Source organism: Enhydra lutris, unplaced genomic scaffold, assembly GCF_002288905.1.
Source record: "Enhydra lutris kenyoni isolate GAN:26980312 unplaced genomic scaffold, ASM228890v2 scaffoldscaffold1, whole genome shotgun sequence".
Classification (NCBI taxonomy): domain Eukaryota; kingdom Metazoa; phylum Chordata; class Mammalia; order Carnivora; family Mustelidae; genus Enhydra; species Enhydra lutris.
Genome location: NW_019154085.1, coordinates 644,220 through 669,230, shown reverse-complemented (window position 1 = coordinate 669,230; position 25,011 = coordinate 644,220). Strand labels below are relative to the sequence as shown.

General features: G+C 38.0%; 1 protein-coding gene across 1 annotated transcript in view; it reads left to right on the top strand.

Annotated features, from left to right (window-relative positions):
• The window catches only part of LOC111141074 (calcitonin receptor like receptor), a 90,237-nt gene that overhangs the window by 51,012 nt on the left and 14,214 nt on the right, over window positions 1-25,011 (top strand). The window contains exons 3-10 of the mRNA XM_022493408.1: window positions 2,076-2,166; window positions 2,336-2,424; window positions 3,666-3,764; window positions 6,946-7,081; window positions 9,720-9,830; window positions 9,939-10,051; window positions 11,451-11,542; window positions 22,272-22,398. Coding sequence (XP_022349116.1) covers window positions 3,714-3,764; window positions 6,946-7,081; window positions 9,720-9,830; window positions 9,939-10,051; window positions 11,451-11,542; window positions 22,272-22,398 — 630 coding nt within the window. The 5' untranslated portion in view covers window positions 2,076-2,166; window positions 2,336-2,424; window positions 3,666-3,713. The remainder of the gene's footprint in view (window positions 1-2,075; window positions 2,167-2,335; window positions 2,425-3,665; window positions 3,765-6,945; window positions 7,082-9,719; window positions 9,831-9,938; window positions 10,052-11,450; window positions 11,543-22,271; window positions 22,399-25,011) is intronic.

Here is a 25,011-nt window from a genome sequence, read left to right as displayed (position 1 = left end):
ACTGATAGGTTCCGAGGCTAGTACTGATAGGTTCCATGAGGCTAGCAGTTAGAGAAAATGCCGGTAAGGACGGTGAGTGCCATTATGATTACAATTCAGTTAAGAGTTTAAATTAGAGCTTTCTTAGTTTTGAACAAGCCCTTTTCCTGCTAAACAAATCTGAGGACACTTGGAAAAACCCACTGGCAGACTTAGTCATTTAACCCTTCATGGCCTCCTTCATCTCTCTTTAGCACCGAATGGGCACTACCGCGTCTCCCGACACAACGCGCGCCCCGGTTGTCAGTAGATGACTTAACAAGACACTGACCATGATTTGCCTGCCAGCTTTCGTCAGTTAGCATCAGATATATGCGAGCAAAGATAAATCCGGAACAAGCTAAACAGAGAAGAGAGAAGCGCTTGCTGAAGGAACATACTGGAGGTAGCAAGCGAAGAACCACAAAGCTAAAGTGAGGACACAGTCGGGTGCAGTCACTCGCACTCTGGGAACGGCGGGGCCATCGCTTCTGCCGGCCGGACATGCGGTCTAAACCGGCCTCAGGTGTGTCTTCAGCGGTGCTAGCCGCGCGCCCCGGCACGAGCCCTGCATCACTGACCTTGAGAACGTTTGGCGAACGCGGTGATGGCTCTGTCGCTGCCTCACCACGTGGGTCTGCCACAGGGAAAGCTGGTAGGTCCTTTGTCAGAGGGCGACTCACAGGAGCTGGATGACCACGTGAAAGGGTCATCGTTGGATGTCAAGGAGCGCGGGTGCCACCATGGGTCCGGGGACGCCCTGAACTTGCTGCTGCGTCCTTGATGGCGCCGGGGCTGCAGGCGGCCCCGACTCGGGGCGCTGCACGTGCACACGCGGCGACAACCAACCTTGTCACGGGTAACACATTCTCCAGATCACGAAGGAACGGGGTAAAGAAGGAGGCTATGAAAGCAGAATAGCTACACTGGCAAATGTTTCGTGAAATGAATAAAATCTTCTTAAATTGCGGGCCAGAATAATCTAGTAAACACAGGGAGGTTTTTTACTGACATACTTTTCGGAACTCTGTTTTGAAACCTCTGGTTAGATAAGCAATGCACACACTACAGGTGTCGGGTGAAACGTTTTTTCAAATATACAGGGTTTGGCAAAACTCCAAACATGGTTCTGAAGCACTTTTTTGAGCGTAGGTCTGTGTTATAGTTAGTTTAATCCTGACTCATGTGTAAATCATCAAAGCATTGTTTCATAAAAAACTAAAAAACTTCCAAATAGAATAATACTTCTTTACATTCTTGTTGGTGTATTTGTGGATCACATACATCCATATACAAAGGAATGTGAACTACCAATGCTTTCAGTTCGGCTTCACCTTCGTGAAGACTTCCAAAGTCAGTAGAGCAAACTACTGTTTATTCAATACCCAGTCACAGACCTTGAAAAATAAAATTTTCAGCACATTGCTTTTTAAGAAAGTAAAAATGCTAATATAAGACCTTTTTTCCCCTAATTTTTATTGTTATTTCCCCTAATTTGTAGATTCCAACATTATCAAAGCCTTCTAATAGAAGTAATGGCACTTATTTAAAATTTATGATTATTTTTCTCGATTCTAAGTTTAAAGATCCTAAAGTAGTTTTTTGGTTTGCTTTTTTTATTCATTTACTCGTTTATTTGTATAGCAAATGGAAATTAACTGCCAGTCACCAAAGCTACTTGAAGTGATCAGCTATGGCTCCTGAGAAACCATATCAGCAAAAGAAATGGGTGTATGTCACCAAGACTGTTAACACATCCTAAGACGTTATTAAAGAAAGTCATTCAAAGGAAAATTAAACTAGTTTAACTTAAAATTTCAGGATCTTAGCTATCTTGGATGAATGGAAATTAATTTAACTTTCTCCATATAATGGAAAACAACAAATATTTGTGAAAAAATTCAAATGTATTGTAAGCAAAAGAGGTTTTTAAAAATTGGAATAGCTTAATAAAAATATTTTAATAGTGGTATTTTCTTTGAAAATTTCAATTTACCATGGAAATTTTATTGTTTCCTTGAAATAACATTAAATTATTACATCAATCAATATTTCAGGTCATGACCCTTGGATTTAAGGGATTCTTCAGGACAGTGTCCAATATGATCCGAGGGAAAATGTAATTTGAGTCTGGAGACAACTGTGTATGTAAGTATTAGAAAATTAGATTTTCTCAGGGTAAAATGTAATAAAAACTAAAATATCAACGCATTCATTACTAAATTACAAAAACTTTGATTCATTGTTTTCCTTCTGTTACAATATGTTTTTTAATATTAAAATTAATACAATGCCTCCTGATTTTTTTTTTTTTAAGATCAACAATAATAAAAACCCAGTATAGCTGATAGAAGAGAAAACATTATTTGGAAGATTGCTACAATTAAGAAGAAAAGCTTTGTCTAGGTGAGTCCTTGGTGAGGGTAAACAATGACATAGAGTCTATGCTCTAGAAACTGATGTGCTCTTGGTGCAAGTGATAATGAAAATAATAAATATTATTACTGGAAATTATTTTATGGAAATATTATTATGGAAATGATTTTTATAAGTCTTACTCTAACATTGGCCCTGTAATAAAAATCATGACAAGTTTCTTAACAATAAAGTGTAAGTTCATGGTTTTCTGGCAAATATCTATTGATTGGATTTCTTAAATCTCCCTTGCCTTGAAAAATACTGCTTACACGTTCAGTTAAATAAATATTATATTATGACTACATCGTGATAACTTATATCATAAAACTACTGTAAAATAGGTTGCTCATGGACCTTATCGTGAGTAAGCAAGCCCAGCAACGTTTGTTTCTAAGAATTAATAAGTTAGGGGTATTGTTTTAGAGGCCATTTTCATTACTTCAGAATTGTATCTACTGTCAGATATATTTAACAGAAATACTTTATGTAGTATTGCCCATTTCCTGTAACTTTATTTTAATAACATAGATGGGGAATAACATAGATAGGGAAATCTTTTATTTCCTGATTAAAGATAAATTTCTATTAAGTTATAAGGCCATTTTTATGACACATTGTTGTTAATTCTCAAGGAATTGGCCTGATTAACAATTTTCTCCTTAAATTATTGAAGAGTTGGAAAATTAAAAATGAGGTTAATTATTTATAGGAAATCAAGGTGAGCTTTATAGTAAGATATGTTATCAAATTTTGTGTTTCTATATTCTTGTGAAGCTCTTTATTTTGATACTTTAATCATTTTATTCCAGTTTTGGTAAAGGCAAAGAAAGCAAGACGTTTTCTAATTACTTAAAAATATATATGTAAGAAGCTTTTCTGTTTGTAAAACTAAAATGTATTTAGGCCCTTTAGTATTTTAAGCCATAATGCTTTTTATTTATTCATTTGAGAAAGAGAGAGAGTGAGAGAGAGCACGCACGCATAAATGGGGGAGGGGCAGAGGGAGCCTGATGAGGGCAGGATCTGAAGACCCTGGGATCATGACCTAACCCAAAAGCAGAGGCTTAACTGACTGAGCCACCCAAATACCCAATGCTCTTAACATCTGTAATATATAAAACTATCCATCAAATCCTTAAAGCAAAATTACTATATAGTTTTAAAGAATTTATCATTGAGTACCACCTGTATTTTATAAATACTGATTAACTACATTTCTTTCATCTTAGTTGCAGCTTGACTTACATTGTATAACGTACTTCATTTTGGCTTCAGTGATGGAGAAAAAGCGTATCCTGTATTTACTGCTAGTCTTGCCTTTTTTTATGGTAGGTATAAATTCCTCTGATGTAAATCCCTATTTATGATGATTTATTTTAACTTCCAATTTACCTTTAATTAATGAGGATTAATAACAACAGAATGACATGCAGTTATTTGATGCATAAGTCGAGTACATTTTGATCAACAAAGCAATATTTTATTTTCGTTCGGTGCACACAAGTTCAGGTTTAATTCAAGGGGAGCCACTACGGGGTGGCGAGGTGGCGGGGGTGGGAGGCGAGGGAAGGTTGGTGACGGACTGCAGGGACGGCGCAGTTCGAAGGAAGAACGAAACGGCTGCAAAGTGGAGTTGCACATAGTAGGTCGAGTATTTCCAGCCACACCTGTCGACTCCGAGTTAGATCTACTTTCTTTCTTTCAGATTTATTTATTTATCTGACAGAGAGATCACGAGCAGGCAGAGAGGGAGGGAGCAGGCCCCCGCTGAGCGGAGAGCCCGACGCGGGCTCGACCCCAGGACCCCGCGATCATGGCCTGAGCCGAGGGCAGAGGCTCAACCCACTGCGCCACGCAGGCGCCCCGGTTAGAGCTGGTTCAAAAGCAGGTTCCAACGCGTTGGTGTTTCTCGTCCTGCCGGCGCATTCGTGCACTTACGAAACCCCGCACTGCCTCTGCCTTAGTTTCCCGGTCGGTTCATTCCGGCGGCACTAAGTGTCCGTTTCCTGACAGGCCTCGACGTAAGCTGGAGCAGGTGCGTCTGCGCGGCCGCACCCCTGCGCGCCCCGCGGGCATCTGCAGGGAACCGGGCTGGAGATGGAGGCGAACGACCGGCCCGCCGCTGTCCTGGAGGGTCGCAGTCCGTAATGCACACCGCGTTGTCTTCAATTGCACAAGCATTTTGTTTGCGCTTTTCTCTGTCCCACGTGGAGGCAGTGACCTACTCTTACCGCATTACATGCATCAGAAACAGGCGGTAATCGCGTCTAACTTTGTGCCAGCAAATCATTGTCCTGTGGTGTTTTCAAGCAACCCCATGAAAAGATTCGAACAGAGAGACTCAAGGAAATATAGAAAACCTAAACGGAAAAAAGCAAGACTACATCCATCAGCATTTGCATTTGAAATCGTTCTCCGGTCCAGGAGCCGTCCGAACCCCGCTGGTCTCCGCTGTTTTCCTGGGCAAACAGACGCATTCAAGGAGCGGACGCCGGTTCCCTCAGGCGCTTCCTCGCCGAGGGTGCCGTGAGCCGCGCCTGCAATTTTGCTTGCCTGAAGGTGATTCGGTATCAGATTACCGGTCCGATTACTGTAATTTAAGGATTGTGACCATTTTTCTTGAATTCAGTGTGCAAATCTGAGGGTTTTTTTTTCAAATCTGAGTTTTTAAGAATAAAAATATTGATTTTATGCAATTCCATAAACTTCCTGAGAACAGGAGAAAAATATTAATTTTCTTAATGCTGTAAATTTATGTTCATTGCTTGTGCAGCTAACTGCTGCATCAATCTTTATTAGGAAATTAAACTAATCACAGAACGGGAGAGAGAGTGCGCATGTTAAATGGTGGGCAGGCAATAGTGAAATTAAGTGGTGCCACACGCTGGGAGAATATTTCTATTTAGACTTTATTAAATACAAATTTGGGCTAGGGAACAGAGAATCAAGAGTAAGGGGACAAGGGAAATACAAATCAAATCCACAATGAGATGCCACCTTATACCAGTCAGAACGGCTAAAATGAACAGGACAGGAAACAACAAGTGTTGGAGGGGATGTGGAGAAAGGGGAACCCTCTTACACTGTTGGTGGAAATGCAAGTTTGTGCAGCCACTTTGGAGAAGAGTGTGGAGATTCCTTAAGAAATTAAAAATAGAGCTTCCCTATGACCCTGCCATTGCACTACAGGGTATTGACCTCAAAGATACAGATGTAGTGAAAAGAAGGGCCATCTGTACCCCAATGTTCATAGCAGCAATGGCCACAATCACCAAACTGTGGACGGATCCAAGATGCCCTTCAACAGATGAATGGATAAAGAAGAAATGGTTCATGCATCCAGTGAAATATTACCCAGCCATCAAAAAGGATGAATACCCACCATTTACATCGATGTGGATGGACCTCGAGGGTATTATGCTAAATGAAATAAGTCAATCAGAGACAGAAAATTATCATATGATTTTATTATTATGTGGAATGTAAAGAATAGGGTAAAGGATCATAGGGGAAGGGAGGGGTAACTGAATGGGAAGAATCACAGAGGAAGACAAACCACGAGAGTCCAGGAAACAAACTGAGGGTTACTGGAGGGGAGGTGGGTGGAGGGACAGTGTAACTGGGCGATGGTCATTAAGGGGCGGCACATGATATGATGAGCCCTGGGTGTTATATGCAACTAATGAATCAATGAACACTACATCAAAAACTAAAGATGTACTATATGTTGGCTAGTTGAATTTAAATAGAATAAAAGAAAAAGGTGACAAAATAAAAGTAGAAAATTACTGCTTATGGAAATTGGTAGAAATAATGGAATAGTAAAGAAGAAATAAGGTCAAAGACAGGTTATACAGGCGTCATATTATAAAACAGAAACAAGTCATATAGATACTAAGACTGAAGTGAAGCTTAAAATAGTGCTTCTGAGTCGGAATATCATAAATCTATGCTTTGTCCAAAAACACTTGCTGATGTGCAGACAATGAAATTCCGTTTGCCCACACCATAGATGAATATTCTCAATATTGTGATTGTCAAAACAGGATGATAAGAATGAAAATTTTGAATATTTGCTACACATCAGACACTGCCCTCTGTTATCCTGGTACTGATTTACTCCACTGGACAATAAGGAAGCTCAGGGGCTCGGGGGCCTTAAAGATCTTGCCTGTGTTTGCAGAGCCGGAGAACACGCACGAAGGACTTGGACCACAGCTCCGTCCGTATTCCCGAGTGCACGTCCCAGGGCCGGCTCCCGCAGGCTCCGGACAAGTGCGTGGACCACACTTCCACAGCCGCCATTAGCAGCACTTTGGGGCACTTGGAACTAACCACGGCGGGGATATTTAAACCGTGAAAACTGGCAAACACTTCAGATCAGGGCGTCCCCCCCAGAGCCAGATGACCGTGGAGCGCATCACTGCAGTGACGGTTTTCCATGGGACAGACTGCCTCTGACAGACATTCTCACAATTCTGAAGTTTTTTGTTTTTTTTAATCCCTTAGATTCTTGACATAGCAGAATCAGAAGAGAACACTGATGGCTTAAGTCAGTTCGGTGTCTATACTAGAAATAAAATCATGACAGCTCAGTACGAATGTTACCAAAAAATTATGCAAGACCCGATTCAACAAACAGAAGGTAATCATGATAAAATTTTTAATTTTAAATGCACTTGATGTATTCTTAAAAGAAAACTACTCCATGACATCATTTATGGGTTCTTTAGGTCCCTTACTAGAAATGGATTAGTTGTTAGCTTTCCTGGCATATGTGCATTCTCAATAATACATGAACATTTTATGACATAATTTATCTTGCTTCTTTTAAAAAATTCTACTAAGAAATATGTGTAACAGAAATATTTTTAGTAACAGTTTTTATGGTACAAAGATATTTAAAATATCAAATGTACATCTTGAATTAAATCAGTGGCCATCGATCCTCAGTTTATGTAATTTGTATTTGTTTTTTTCACAAGCTGCTTGATAGGAGTTGGCACAACAAAATTATAACTTTTTTTATAACATGTGCTTTGCATAATATATTTGTAGCAATGCTAATAAATTCTAAGTGCTTCTGTTTTTATTAAGATATTCTTTAGATATTTTTGTAACATTACTGAGGGACTGCAAAATGCCAGATGTCTGCCTAGCTTCTTAAGATACACAGATGAGTGGCACAGAGAGAGTTGCCAGACTTAACAAAAACAAACTAAAAAATCAAAACTAAAACCAGGCTCTATATTTTATCTGGCGACCATAAAAACAGGGTATATCTTCCAAATATAAAATGCAAAACTCACAACGAAACATACCAAAAATGTAAAGACTTTCACTATTTCTAAATTATCAGTGGAAACAAAGATCTTAAAATTTGGGGGAAAATATTTGATGGTATAATATGTAATGTTTCTTATATAAACAAAATGTTAAAAGTAGTTTATTATTGATATTTGTAATTGACAAAATGAACTCGTTTGTGAGGAAAAAGGTGATTTTCCCACACTGGGCAACTTTTACAATCTTAATGAACAATTCTTCTTGATGAAGAATCTTAATGAACAATGTAGTTTATCTTTGGAGAACTATTTAGATATATCTATCCAAACATTTTTTTTCAAAGATTTTATTTATTTATTTGACAGAGATCACAGGTAAGCAGAGAGAGAAAGGGGTGGGTGAAGCAGGCTCTCCGCTGAGCAGAGAGCCCGATGTGGGGCTCGATCCCCGGATCCTGGGATCATGACCTGAGCTGAAGGCAGAGGTTTAACCCACTGAGTCACCCAGGTGCCCTATTATGAGAAATTTATCCAGTTAAAAATATCTTTGAAATATATAGGCAATGACAAAATATCTGGTATTATATCAATAGGGGTTAAATTATCAAGTACATGAACTGTAAATAAATTCTGTGTTAATCCCTCTTGCTTCTCACTTTATTCCATTAAAATCTAAGTGTTGTAAGTTCAAAATGATTGAATGGACCCCTTCCAGATCATGTAGATATATGTTAAAGCAGCTTCAAATCTAATTGTTGAACAACAGGGATATCTTTATGAGACAATTTTGTGATACAATAATTTTAGAATAACAGTAATCAATCCTTCTGTTGGAGCTTCGTAACACACTTTGTAATTTTAAATACCCTAGAAAGTCTTGCAATGAAGAACTGTCGTTATGTTCACTTTGTGCTTACCAAGTTTTTTGACCATAGAAACTCTTTTAATGGAATACCTACTCCTGTCTCGCTCAAACGCCATACAACACACTTTGAAAGTTTCTGGGCCTTGAAATGTAACACACTGCCAGTGTAGTCATTAATTAAGTAGAATCTTTTGGATCAGTGATAAGACTTATTTGAGATGCTTTCTATCAGGGAATTCTTCTCTGATAGGCCCCCAAATGTATTTTATTTAGTAATATATGAATGCAGACTATGTGAATAAGTGTTTGAAAAATCACAGGAGAAAAAAAGGAGACGATCTGAGTTTTGTTTTAATCAGAATTATTTATACTTTCAGGCCAATACAATTTTTCTGAGATTGTGGCACACATCTGTTAAAAATAATAAACATCTCATACAACATTCGGGCTTCTATTTATGAGCACTTGCCTGACGAGGTGGAAAATTATTTTCTTTGATTATAGACTGTTATAACTTTGGAACGCTGGTCATCTCTTTATGCCTTAAAAAAAAAAACAACATTTTTTCATGTAACAGCATGGTAAAAGAAAATTGTGAGAATGTTAGACAGTCCACTCCATTTGAAAAGTAAAGGAAGGCAAGTAAGAGCTAAAATTTGGTGGAAAGGTTAGGGTCAATGTAGTGAAATGGGAAATGTTGGACTATTCATTTTTTTTTTTCCCAGAAAACACTAACACCTTGCCCTAGGAACACAGTTTCTAAGATAACACATTTTCCAATTTCCCATTTTTTAAAAAAAAATTTAAGTGTAGGGACACTAAGTAACTACTACCTTTATGGTTAAGGACAACTAGCAAAGACCACTCGATTTATTGAGTGAAGAGCTGCCTTTGAGAATTGGAATTTAAGTTAAACTTTTAAATATACTCAGATATTTCTGAGTTGAATTTAGCAGTTTTTCCAATAGTTACTTAGTGAAAAATTTAAGTAATAGCTACAGATTGTATATGTCATCTTCATGTTCAGTCGGTGGTCTGTATTTCACATCGGTATTAACCCACCAGTAAGATTTTGATGTCTTCAGGTGCAACTAGAAGCTCTAGCAACCGCTGATGTTTCCTCCCCCCTTCAGGCATTTACTGCAACAGAACCTGGGACGGGTGGTTGTGCTGGAACGATGTCGCCGCCGGAACCGAGTCGATACAGCACTGCCCCGATTACTTTCAGGACTTTGACCCATCAGGTAAAAGCAGAAATTTATATACAGATCCGCTTACATTAATTTAAGAAAATTAAATAAACCCCAAGTTAATTAAATTACTGTCTACTTCTTTTCTTTTTAATTATAAAGAAAAAGTTACAAAGATCTGTGACCAAGATGGAAACTGGTTTAGACACCCATTGAGCAACCGGACGTGGACCAATTACACCCAGTGCAACGTGAACACACACGAGAAAGTGAAGGTACAGAATGCGCATTAACCGACTCGCGGTCCACACTGTTTAAAAAGTTAGTTGCTGGTACAGATTGGAGGAAATTTACTTTGTGTTCCGTTCGGTGTTCATAATATACTTTGAGAAAACCAATGGAGAAAAGTCTTTGTGGAAATAATCGTTCATTCTGTCATGACGCGGAGGAAGTAACCCTGTTAGGTGACAGGGTGTCTACACGTCCGTGTGTCACTAGTAGAGTTTCCAATTTCCCCAAGAAAGCATACTTTGGAAGCATAAGAAAAGGGACCGTTTCAGTGGTGGGAATTTTGAGAGTTAAGTTCAGGAATTGTGCTCGAGTGGACAAGGGAGCCCAGCAGGGTCTGAACAGCCCTCTCTGTCCTTCGATGGCAGGCTGTCCTGCTGACCAGTTCCAGGGCCTTCCCACGTTCCCACTCTCAGCACCACACGTAAAGTCAAGGCTAGTCACGGTCTGTCACGATGAAGCTCTGGCAGAGGTGCCTGCACGTATGTGCTCGTGGGGGACACAGACGAGCTGGTCAGTGACTGAGGCCCGGTCCTGAAATCGGACTTCCTGCTCCGGCCCTTGACCAGCCCGAGGACCTCAGGCGAACTATGACCTCTCTCAGCCTCTGCTCCCTGGAGTATGCAATGAAGATAACAGTAAACTCACCCTCAAGGTTTCGGTATGGATTGACTTAATACAAGGAAAAACCTTAAAAAACTACAGCATAGACTGAGCATTTGATAACTGTCCGCTTCAGCATAACTATAAATCTTGTATTCTTTGTTAACTCAGAGAAGGGTTTAAAGAGAATTATAAAAATGCACAATACAATAGTAAGTTACAAATAGATGGAATATAGAAAAATTAAAAAATCAGAGGAAAAGTCAAAATCATGTGAAAGAACATATTTGTACATTCATATCAGAGGCTCCTGTAATTACTATATTGAGATTTGTCTTGGAGTCTCAAATAGTCAAAGGAAAGAGAAAAACCCAGTAATAAAGAAAGCTCTGTCTAAACAAAACACAAAAAAATAACTACAGAGCATTTGATTCAATGTGCACAAAGTGATAGAGTGAAAATTGCCAATATCTTTCAAAACATAAAATGCTAGTTTCTTATATTACACAACCTAGATCAATAAAATTATTCCTTCCTCTCCTATGACTTCTAATTTCTTAAATAAAAAGGGCACACAATTTGTAAATTTTGATGTCACTCGATAAATTTGCGTAGCTATTCTTCATTCCAGATGTTTTCAAATGTCTAATACAAGCTAGAGGGCAAGGCTCTCAGAGCACATATTCTCAAAAACACAGGTTACTCTATTGAGTTCAGTGTTACACAGGGAGGTTATAGTACTGACACGGCCCTTACTTGTGTTGTTGTTCGTACGACTTATAGACTGCGCTGAACCTGTTCTACCTGACGATAATCGGACACGGACTGTCCATCGCCTCACTGCTTATCTCGCTTGGTATATTCTTTTATTTCAAGTAAGTACACGTAAAACACTTTCAAGTTGACCAGTAGTCATTGGTGAATGCAGTGCCATGTGCATGTTTCCATCATGTTCTGATAAAATGTATGAAATATAGGCGACTTATAACATTTAAAATAAATTGAATGTTTAAAACAATTTGAAGTATATCGAACTTGGCTTTGTGAAATATATAGAGCAGAGACTGATGAAATCTGAAGTCTAACTGTACAAAATTAGTGGACAGATAAGAATAAAGTCAGGTAGTGAGAAGAGAGCCAAAATTATGTGAATTTTGTATGTAAATCTATCTGTATTAGTTTTAGTAACTGTCAAATATTATAGGACTTCTTAATTGAGTTTTCAACTTCTAGGTCAATTTCTGTGTTAGTATACACAGTCCATTACAGAAACTGGTATTTTGTGCAAATAATGGCAATGGGATTTAATATATATTATTAAATCTGATGATCTAAGTATGTTATGGTTAGATTACTTTTCCTTGTTTGGGACGTCATCATTCGTATAGTTAGCTTGCATTTTGAATTTTATTTGAAATTTACAACCTTTTTTGGGAGGGAGAGTCAGCTCCCATTTCTTAATTTAACCAACCGACAAGTTATGTTTTAAATTGATTGGAAAGAAATTCCAGAATGTGAATACAATATTTTATGCATTAAATACACGGTTTTCGTAATTTTGATCTCCACTGATGATTACAGAATGCAGTGTGATGAGTGAGTAGCTGTATCCCAGTGCATCCGCATGACCCTGTCATGGTCTCCTCCTCTGTGTCCTCCTCCTCCTTCTACACTTTTCTTCTTCAGCAACGGTCTCGCAACACTGGCAGCTTCAGAATCAGTGGGAGCAGTAGCACGGCAATTAGCAGGCAGCTGGATGTTAGATACAAATGTAACCAGGACACCAGCCTTTGGCCCACAGCCAATCAGATATTTAGAGTATATTGAATAATATATGAACCGACCAGCCATGGTCTCTCATGACTTCAAAATCACGGGATCTAGAGATTGCATCAGAATTGCTGTTTTTGTAAACCTGTGCCTTTTTAAAAGTCTTCAAGATCAGTTACTTTGAGGAATTCCCATGATACTTTTTAATGGCACTTTTGATTTATAACATTATCTAGGCACCAATAGAAAATGACTTTAAAAAATTCCCCTCTGGGGGCGCCTGGGTGGCTCAGTGGGTTAATCTGCTGCCTTCGGCTCAGGTCATGATCTCAGGGTCCTGGGGTCGAGCCCCACATAAGGCTCTCTGCTCAGCAGGGAGCCTGCTTCTCTCTCTCTCTCTCTCTGCCTGCCTCTCCGTCTACTTGTGATCTCTCTCTGTCAAATAAATAAATAAAAATCTTAAAAAAAAAAAAAAAACTCCCCTCTGAATAAAGCTAATTAAGCATCTGTGTACACTTTTATATTTGACATGTTTTCTTAGTAAATTATGTAAAAATGTATCAAAGTCAGTTGGAAAGAATTTTTATCCTAAAATATAGAAAACATTTCTTAAGGAATTTAATTTACTGTACCATATTTTGCAACAAGTTATCAAAAGGTTCTTACTCAAAACAAATTTGTTACATCATATCAGTTGCTTATATATAGCTTAATACAACTTCATGACTTCACTCTTCAATATATTTTCTCCTTAAACAAGATTTTTTAAATGAACACTGTCTTTGGAATAAGAAAACTTTATGATTGTATAATAAATTAAAAATGTCTGTTCTAAAAAACAAAAATAACCATTTTTCAAGGTAATAATTTTTGTTTATTTTTTTATTTATTTAAAAATTTTAAAAAAGATTTCAATTATTTATTTGAGAGAGAGAGAGAGAGAGAGCATGAGCAGGGGGAGGGGCAGAGGGAGAGGGAGAAGCAGGCTCCCCGCTGAGCAGGGAGCCAGCAGGACTCTGGCATCATGACCTCAGCTGAAGGCAGATGCTTAACCAACTGAGCCACCCAGGCGCCCAGAAGGATAATTGTTAGTGAAGCGCTCCGGTCCGGAGAGCTATAACTCATGCCCACTGACAAAGTGAAGCAATGCTGCTGATGCTGACGCACTTACTGGTAAAATAGGGCAATGAAAATCAGCTAATAGTGACTTTGTAAACCCAAAATGAAATTATAATTTCAAATTCTTATTTAGTATAGTAAAATAAACAGTTTCAAAAAGATATAGTTCATTTCTTTTCTCATTCACGAAGACAGAATCTTTACAATTTAAAAATACAAACTGTCTAGGGGGGCGCCTGGGTGGCTCAGTGGGTTAAGCCGCTGCCTTCGCCCCAGGTCATGATCCCGGGGTCCTGGGACCGAGCCCTGCGTCGGGCTCCCTGCTTAGTGGGGAGTCTGCTCCCCTCCTTTGCCTGCTGCTCTGCCTGCTTGTGTTCTCTCTCTGTCAAATAAATAAATAAATCTTAAAAAAATAAAAATACAAACTGTCTAAATTTGAAAATATGACACTTTTGGCTCTTAGAACTAAATAATTAATTAGTTGCTGTTAAATTTATGCAATACTCGTAGAGCTCAGATTTTTAGTTCATGAAAATTACATACCTACCACACCGTACCATACCGTACAAACACACTGAGAGAATGAATTTAAATGAACTAATATTAGCTAAGATTTTTAAATATGAAAGCTCTTACAACTATGACTGAATATAAAGACAGCCTCTATCCTAAAAGCATAAAATAGAAATAATAAGAGTTGTTTAACATTATCTCACAAATCTTGGGGAAAAATTACAAGTTTTAACTATTTCTAACCTCAGGAAAAAGAATTCACTCCTTATTCAAAGACAAACTATAGTCTTGAGAAATATAGAATGAAGAGATTACCTAGTCCATTTTCTTTGTGTTTTAAGTCGTTAACTAAGTTATCCATACTTCCTCCCAATCTCTGTTTTTTTCTGCTTGTAAGTAATTTTATTTGACTTTAATTATCTTTTATAAATGGAACACTTGGACAGAAAGAAGTAAAACTACAAATTAATTTTTATTATACATGCTCAGGCTTTATATAAAACATGAAAAACCCTCTTCAAGTGAAGACCTACATATAACAATTGAAATACTTTTTTATATGTCTGGACATCCTGACTACAGAGTGTTAAGAGTGTTCCTTCTGGACACGTACCTGACAGATACCACCTCTGTCATTCACCTGCTGTGCGGCAAGTTCTTTCATTTCTGTAATCCTGAATTTCACATCTTACTCTTTTTTTTTAAACTTCTTTTTTTTTTTAAGATTTTTATTTATTTATTTGACAGACAGAGATCACAAGTTGGCAGAGAGGAAAGGGGAAGCAGGCTCCCCGCTGAGCAGAGATCCCCATGCGGGGCTTGATCCCAGGACCCTGAGATCATGACCTGAGCCAAAGGCAGACACTTAATGACTGAGCCACCTAGGCGCCCCTCACATCTTATTCTATTAGTATTTATGTCATAGATTCAGCATAAAGACTAACATAGTAAATATTCAGTGTTAAGTGGAATGTCTAATTTGGAAATGTCTATTATTGGTATAGTTATCACTCGTCCTTATTAGTCCATTAAAATATTTTTATATAAACATTCAGCCCTGCTAGGTGCACTATACCAGTGGGCACTTTAAAAAACAAAATTAAAAAACACAATTTATAAAGAAATTGTTATAATTTTCACATAGGAAAATAACTAAACAGTGAATGAAAAATTTTATTAAAGTTATTAATATAATTATATCAGAAAATTATGCTTCATTAAACTAGTCAAAAATAATAAAGCTCTTTATGCCCACAAGATACCATCTGGCTTATTCAGTACTTGAAACCATAGTGATGAATTTGTAACCTTTGACTTTAAGACACTTCTACTATATACTCCTCAAAACCGTCTACCATAACAGTCGAAGCCGCCGTCTACTGAAAACTACCGTCCACTGACCAGCAAGTAATGGAAAGGACTGGAAAGAACATCACAAAGTTAGTCCCATGACAGCACAAGTCATCTCTGCTTTCTTTTTTTTAAACACATTCCAGGGCTTAGCCTACGGCTTTGCTCACAGTAGGCTCTTAAGACATTTTTGAGGAACGGAAGACATGAAGCGACTTGGAAGCGTATTTCTAAGACTGACTTTCCCATGACTTATCTATGACCTTGGACAAGGCCCTTGAGTTTGGCCTTTGCTGTCTCCATCAACAAAGAAAGGAATTAGAGCACGACTCCTTAAAATTGCAATCAGGAGGAGGATCTGTGTAAAACGATATAGGATACCCTGTAGCTGGACCGAAGGAAGACACAGATTGCCTTGGAAGATGCTGAACTGAAGGGTTAATAAAGCATGTTCAAACAGTCAAGAGCACTAGAAATTTTAGCTTTCTTCCCACCAACCTGGAAACATCCTGTAGGTGTTGATGTTTCACATGAAATCACTGTGTACTGAAACGCTACCAGTATCTCTTTTCTGCTGCTTACCCCAGTTCCCCAGAATGCAGTCACTCTTGCTTCGTCTTTGGTAGAGGTAACATTTTTTGTGGGTCTGTTAATCCAGGGTTACTGACCCATCCTAATAAAAACCAAGAACCAAACAAAACAGTTGATTTAGGGTGCTGTTTGTTATGTTTATTTAGACAGAGAAAAGTCTCTTACTCATCCATGCTTTAAATTAGAAACAGAGAGCTCAAAGCACTATTTACCAGATATACTTCAGTTTTATATTAGAGCCAATTAAAGGAAAGAATCAGAGTGGGAGATAAAAAGAAAAGGAACTGAAAGGGAGGGGAACAGAGAGACAGAGCTTTGGGATTAGCCAAGCCCTGAGAGGCAATGACTCTTACTCATAATGATCCTTAGAAAAACAAAGCACAACCCTTCAGATAAAAAAAAATAAACTTTACCAGAATTAGTTATAAATTATATTTTAATTACTGTTTAAAATTGGAGAGCATAGCAAATCTGACCCTTACTTTCAACTCAGATAAAGGGCTCCATCTTCTTGCACATAAAAGAGCACATACAACATCTGACTTGTATGGAGAAACAATGTTTCTTTTTATTTTTGACATCTTAATTGTTGTCATCTTTTAGACACTGATTCCAAGTAATTTCAAAGCCAAGTTGCATATTTGCAACTATATAGACAATGATGTCATGTTTAGGTAGTTGAGATAGTTTTAAATAAAAGTCAACAAAAATCTATCCAGTTGATAGGCCGAACTTCCTTAATAAAATAATCCTTTAATGCTTATATTTCTGCTTTTCAGGACAAGTGACTCACTCTCACCTTTTTTTCTCAGATCATGTCTGAACATGCCCAGCCAATACTGTGAGCACCTATCTCGATTCCAGTTCTTCATATATCCCTCGAACTAGAACCAAGTATGGTTTTCTTCTTTAAGCGACACTCTTCCTCCTGAAAACTGTTCATGGTTCAATCTTCAAATCAATTTTAAACAAAGCTAACTAGTCAAAGAAATCCTACACAGCAACATAGAGAACAAAAAGTCTTAACTCTATAAACCATATCCTGATGTTTTTGTTTTGGCAAATTAGAACTTTCACTTCCGTAAACTGTTGAAAACCGGGCAAATCTGCCCATCAGAGGTTCGACAATGGCCGAGTTCAGAAACAGTCAGCAGGTGGCCCTGAATCACACGGCTCAGGTCATCTCGGCGTTCTCAGCTCGTTGGCACGTGTCAGTCCTTTGAGGCAGTGCCGTTCTGAGCACCTTTCATTCTGCTCTATGCATCCCAGGCTTCCTTCAACCTAACATTGAATATTGGTTAATTCACCATAATTTTTCATGGAACATTTTATTAGATCATACTCAGTCTATTTCCAAATTAATGAATTTTGATCAATGTGCTGAAATGTCTATCCCCCTCAAACTAAACATGGTGAGAACTGAAAAGTCTTAGTTGGAAAGCTTTTCAGAAACACTCACTGCGATTATGTAATAAAGCACTGTAATTCCACATTAGTGTCCGAGCTGAATAGGGCGAGAGAGCAGAAGAACTAACGGATTTACTCTAACAAAAACCACTTCTGCTACAATATAACTGCTGTCACTGGTTTACGGTGAAGAGTCCCAAGTATGGAAATATAAAGTAAATAACTAAATTAAAGATTTTGGACTTATTTTAAACAGCAAATTTATTATTAAAGCTATAACTGAATGGTAAAAGTCACATATTCCTGTTAATCTTTTTTGATAAATATGCAACTTCTTTATAAGTGTAATCTATTTTGTTGAACAAGTTGAAACATAAGTGCTATTTAAGCATAAGTACATTTCATGGGAACAGAATGACAAATCCTTTTAAGAAAACAAATGATCCATTGCTTGAGGTTGAAAGGATAGTCACTGGAATGGATTAAAACTTCATGACTTGAACTAGAGGACATAAATACTATTCCTCCTCAAAGTCATCATGTATGTTGCAACTGGGTTTTCTACTCTTGTGGGCATAGTTTATTTTGCTAGACTGTGTGCACAGACATGACTACAGAAGAGGAGAAACCACAGTCAGTCCTCCGACGTGCCACGTCCGTGTAGTAGTTCGGGAAGACAGAGCCTGGGGGTGACTGGATAGTATGCTGCTAACATTTGCTGCTAGAACATTAAAATGTAACACAAATGAGTAGGAGCTTTATAATCAAAAAGTCTTTTAGTAAATTATGCTCTTCAATTTTCTTCATCTTAGAATAGGGAAAGAAAAACAATGTGGAGTCTTGTCTGTGTCTTTACTCACATCGTTCTTTGTGCCCTGTAAAAACTCTAAGCTCAATTTTTTTTTTTTGAACTTTGACTTTGAGTAACTTCTTTATCTGCTTGCAATGCTTTTCTCCCCTATCTTCTCCTGTTTCAGTTCTATCTTGAGTCTCCCCTCTGGCTACAGTCTTTATTTCTTAATCCTATTTTAATTACTAAAAAGCATATAACACTATCAGAAATTACGTGATGTAACTTGTATATTTATCCCCTACTGCTACGTGAATGACATCTATAATATTCAGAAGTGTTTCCTCAAAATCTAGAAATAGTGTACAATATATTACTTATGCATCAATAGTTATAGTGATCAAATTAATATTAAAAGAGACAAAAACCTTTTATTTTCTTTAAATGCAACATTCAAATCCAGCAGATGACTTAATAGGGTTGTAATCTGGAGCAACATACTTACATTTTACTAAAGGATAATGATGCTTCAAGGGGTTATTATATGGCCTCATGAATGTGAAGTACTTACCTCTGTGTCTGGGATATTCTAAAAGCTCAATAAATGGTAGCAGCTATTATTATGAATTTTATCTCTGAAATTTTGGGGAGTGTAAGGTCACAGGTATTCAGAAAGCCCATTTCTTCCCTCGGTTTCCTGTCCTGCTCTCGCGTGGAGCAGCTCACACAGAGAAAGCCATTTGGCCCCAGGAAGGTGCCCGTCTGCTCCTGCTGCAGCGTGTGGCCATCAGCTGTCTGAACGGAGGAGCCGCGAAAGGCAGGGGTGGGGGAGGAGGGAGTGTGACGGAGCAAGAGCAACCACTTCCCTCCAGGACTTCCACTGACCTCCTTGGCTGACCCTCTTGTCCTCTCTCTAACCTGATCAAGAGGGTCACCGGCAGCCTCGGAGGGGCGGTTGGTAGAGCTCGTATGTACCTTAGGTCACACCTAAGCAGGTGAACCCGTCGACTCAGTGTCCCCTTCAGCAGAGGACGGCCGCCCTGGGCTTCCTTTTAGCGCCCTGGTCGCCTTCAGCCTGCTCTCTTGCAGTGTTCCAACCGGCACGAGCTTTCCTCCCAGATGCGTGGTTAGTGCGTTCCTGGGAACGCGGCCCATCATTAGGAAACTCAATCAGTTACACTCGCATAAGAAAGCAGGACTCGTAGCCTGGGCAGTTTTTACGTTGCTTGTATTTGCTCTTTTTGTCATCGGCTTTGCTTAGGATTAGGACTGAGTGAAAGTAATCTGGAAATTTCTACCTCACATCCAAATGGGAAACAAAGGCGAGTATTTTGTTCATGTGGCAGAAGTTTGAATATGGAGCCGCATAAATACTTGGGGCCTCTATGAGGTACCCGGGTGGCACAGTTGGTTAAGGTCCTACTCTTGATTTCGGCTCAAGACATGACCTCAGGATGGCGCGTCGGAGCCCTGCGTTGGGCTCTGGGCTCAGTGGGGAGTCGCTTGGGATGGTCCCTCTCTCTGTCTCTTTGCCTCTCCCCTCCACGTGCTTACTCTGTGTTTCTCAAGTAAGTAAGTCTTTCAAACCTGGGGCCTGTATGAGAATGAAAGTGGTGATGTGGAGACAACTCTGAAAAGGATGAAATTCCTTGGGAAACAAGTCAGTTTGCTTATCTATCACCCTTCATCATAGGAAACTGTCTTTCCAGTGCTAAATTCTTTTGCTTTGTAACAAAAAGATGGCAATTCACTGTTTCATTGTGCTACGTAAAATATGGACAGTTTTAGATAACAAGGTGAACCTTGATGCTATTTTATCATTTCTGAGAGAAAACCCTTAGAGAACTTGACAAAAATCAGCCATACGATAACTCTGTTAAAAAAATTAATAGCTCACTTAACATGGCTGAGATATTATGCTGAGCACTAGACATGGTTAATCTCACTTCACCTTATGGCCAGCCCTATGAAGTACCATTGTTATCCCTATTTTACAGATGCAGAAACTAGGGATTAGAGTTTTCAAATAACTTTCCTGAAGTCATAGTGTCAGGAGTTAACATAGTTCATATGCAGTCTCAGGCCCATTTCGAAACCCTCTTTGAAGTATGTGTTCAACTGGATGCTACCCACGCCTAACTGGTCCGAAAGAGAACAGAAATGAGTGAAGGCCTTACACACAGAGAGTGACGGACTGCTGACACGCTTACGTTAGCTGCCTCTCCCGCTCTGCTTGTCAAACTGCATACCGAAACAGTCTTCTAAAATAATTGTATGTAAAAATATGAAATGGAGACAATCCAAACCCACAAACCACATTTTCCATCCTGTGGTTATGCTCGGATAGAAAGAGGTATTCTAACTCATAAAGAAAGCAGAGAGCTTTTTGTAAAACATTCTCCAAGTGTATCAAACAATTGTTTTGATATTTTGAGTAAAATAAGTGCATTTTAAAACTTAGAGTAGATGAACTGGTTTCAGGTTAACATCTGAAAAAATACCTGGATATTCTTAGGGTTTTATCCAAACAAACCAATGTGTTTATTACCAAGTTCATATTTTGGTTTCCATTTACCAATTGATTTTATTCATACTGATGAACTTACATGTGTTAATGAATATGTTTAGAGAAAAACAACATGCGTAACTAGAAAAATCTGAGCATTTTTACCATTAGACATTGATAGAAAACGTATGTCAGATAGCATCTGTCTGCATTTAAGTTGCACAGAACCTAGAGGAAGATGGAAGAAACCAAAACAATAGCCATAGGCTAATATTATAGATAGTTGGACACACTTACACAACACAAAGTCCGTCTGTTTTGCAGTGGTTCAGTTCGACACAACCATATGAACAGCTAAAGGGGATACCAAGATTTCTAAAGCAGAAGTGTTTAGTTTGCATTATACAGGCTAGATTATCTATGTTGACCATATTAGGTAGATGATTTTATAAAACACTCAAAATAAGCTTTATTTTTGTATTCTGAAATGATTCCATGAATCCTCTTAAGTATTTGTTTGGTTTTTATATTAAATATTTTACTTACAATAAGATTTCATTTTTTTATTTCAAAACTTTGCCCATAATATGGCATTGATTTGGCCTTCAAAGGGGAAGATGCAGTATATCCATTTACCACAGAGTAAGAGAGTAAAAAGCAATTTTTTTTTTTGCTAGTGGACCTATGATGACTACATCTTTAGAAGAGCATAGATACCAGCAGCTCATTTTTAAGTCCTTAATATTCAAACCAGATTGAGGTGGGAGGAGAGTCATCAGAAAAGTGGGAATTCTGAGAGGAACAGAAATATACACTATCATAGAGGAGAAAAGGAAGCTTAAGTGTACACAAAAAATTAAAATTGTTTTCAATGAACTACAGTTAGCATTTCACTTTACTTATTTTTCTTAATATTTTATTTATTTATTCGACAGACAGAGATCACAAGCAGGCAGAGAGGCAGGCAGAGAGGGAGGAGGAAGCAGGCTCCCCGCTGAGCAGAGAGCCCGTGCGGGACTCGATCCCAGGACCCTGAGACCATGACCTGAGCTGAAGGCAGAGGCTTAACCCACTGAGCCACCCAGGCGCCCTCATTTTACTTACATAAACATTCATAAACAGGCTTTATAAACAGAACAACCTATGTGGTATAATGAAAACAGCATTTTCTGTGTAAGATTCTGACAGACAAATCCAAGGTTTTCAAACTGATTACCGGCAGGATCTTTCACTCAATTAACTTTTCTGAGCCTGAGTTTCTACATTTTCAGAATAAATCAAAATATTAATCATGTTGAGAGATTCACAGAAGAAATTTATGTAGAAGACTTGTATGGGCAGTTTTCTATTCTTACGAATGTCTACCTGTCCTGAAACAACTCGTTTGTCTCTCTTTTAAGGAACTATAGGTTTTCCCTAATCAAGATTTTATCATGAGTCAGTCTGGGGAGAATAAAATAGTTCTTCCAGATTTTGAGCACCTACTATGAATTGTGAATGTATCTTCTTTGAATGATTATTAATAAAAATAAAATATTTGGTTTCTCTTGCCTTTTAGGAGCTTAAGTTGCCAAAGGATTACCTTGCACAAAAACCTGTTTTTCTCTTTCGTTTGTAACTCTGTTGTAACCATCATTCACCTCACCGCAGTGGCCAACAACCAGGCTTTAGTGGCCACAAACCCTGTAAGTACAACAAGGTTGTGCCTTTAGCTTCAAGAGGTTAGAGGGAAGGAAACGTGAAAGGTGGTGGAGGGCGGGGTAGCGGGCAGGGGTCCTGATATATGTAAATGTGGGTAAGCACCCACATATACATTTGAAGGTCAGGCACCTGAGAGTGCTGTACCTATGCTCTAGTCTGTAAAGGTAAATACATCTCAACCTTTCCAAGCTCTAGAGGTTGAATACAAAAAGGAGGAAAACATTTCTTGCTTCAATTATTTATACATGTTATACACATCTTCACCTCATTTTATGGCTAGAGTCTTCCTGCTGGTGGGCCATAAGCGTTTATGAACATGTAACATATAGTCCATAGAATTTAAAAAATCAATCAAAACAACTAGCTACAGATGTCATTAGAAAACACAAGGCATGAAAATAGAAAAATTTTAATTAAATTATATATTTGGGATCAAGTGACTTTAAATAGTTAATAAAACCAGGGGAAAATGAATTGTACATCCCCTATGTAATGTTAAAGTGTCTTAACATGAAATTTTAAAGGACTCTTTAAATATTTAAATACCAGGACCTGGTTTAAAGGACTCTACCAGGTCCTGGTATCTCAGCAAATATTTATAAATTATTTCCTTATAATCCCTTTGGAAGCACAATTTGTTTTTCTTTTAAATTTTTTTTTTTTTTTTATTGAGGCATAGTTCACACACAATGTTACATGAGTTTCAGGCGTACAGCCTAGCGATTCAACAACTGGACGCTTTGCTCACCACGGGTGTAGCTACTCTTCATCCATCATCCGTCATCCACCACCGGCACAGTATCCTGACTGTAATGTCTGGGCTGTGCCCTCCATTCCCATGACTTACTCACTCAGTTACCGGAAGCCTGGATCTCCCACTCCCCTTTACCCAATTTGCCCATCTCCCGCTCCCCTACCCTCCATCCCTGCTAGCCTTACATAGTTTGTTCTCTGTATTTTGGGGTCTGTTTCTGGAAGCACGATTTTTAGGATGAGTATCAAAAGATACATAAAAATAAGTACAGAGACTGTCATAATACAAAAGCCATATTTTAAAACATAAGCTAAAATTTACTTATATAAGTGTAGATATTTTATGCAAACTATATGCATATGTGAGCTGTATCTAAAGTATCTGCATAAATAACAAGCGGATTTTCAAGTACTTAAAATTATCTGCTTTCGTCATGTTTACGTATCCATACTACAGTTTTGGATATGGATTTGGGGAAGAGTGTTTATATATGGAGTACATAAAGTAGTTTTTTTTAAAGATTAAGTTATCTAGTTAATGAAATCACGGAAGGGAAGGAATTTTCACTCAGTGGGTCAATAAACAATACTTCCTAGGTGTTTTACGTGTGTTTTAGGGTAATTTCCAAAATCCTAAAATTCCCTGCATTGTTTGCACATGTGTATCCGGATTGCTTAATCCCGTTGTATGTTCCACTCCAGCGTCACTGGGGGAGGAAACACCCTGGGATAGAATTAGCAACATGAGAAAACAGGCCGATGACCTACCGCTTTAGAGCAATTTTCTCTAGGGCAACGAGATCAGAAGTTTTGCCATGAAGCTGCAGGACAAGAGATTCCAAGGCTCACATTTAGATAAAAGGATCTTGTGTTTAACGTACAAATTGCAAACTGTAATATATTTTTAATATATTCTTGGAAAATTTATTATGTTTGTTTATATCAGCAATGCCCTTCATAAAAACACTTTTCTGAAGCACGTTTTAAGTTCTTTTTATCATAGTGGCTTACAGACAAATTTTTTACATGAAATCAGGAGTAAGAAGCCCAATTAGATATGCATGCCTAAAAACTGTTTCTAAATAAAAATGTTTCTAGATAAACATCTGAAACAGAAGTCTGTTATTTCTATATAATATAGCTGAATAACTCATTTTTACCCTTGAGAAGAAAGACTTTGTTAATATAACGTGATATTTGACATCAAGGTACTTAAAGTCTAATGTCATGCATTCTGCCAATGTGTTTAATGGAAGAATGGGTTTTATAAATGTCCTATGGCAGAAGGCATTGTGTGTAATCATGAAAACAAAATTGGAGTTACAAGACTTGTGTTCAGGGTATAGCTTTGATTGATGTTGTGTGAATATTAGTAAATCCCTTAACTTCTCAGTTTTCTATCTGTAAAATATGTGACGATAAATTATGCCACACAGAATTCAAGATTAAATAAAATAACATATTAAAAATATTTTAAGCTAACTAATAGGCACATGTCATGATTACTGTTCTATGAGAACCCAATATTTATTTTCTAGCGTATCTCCCTTCCAATTTTCTTTTTAATGAAAAAAATATTTATTTCACAAATAATGATAATTGCCACTAAATATTTATTGACTAGACTAGAACCATTGGGAGTAACTGGCCATATATTTCTGAGAGAGTTTTAAGTTTATTCTCCTCTCTAAGGAAGCAAAATATATCTCTTACTCCTTCATGCTTATTTTACCCTGTATTTGAAGCTTCCTCTTCTGATCTCTTAAAGAATAGAGAAGAGAAAGTGGATATCTCAGGAAAAGAGGAAGGAAACCATAATTTTTCTTCTTTTTACTTACATGAAA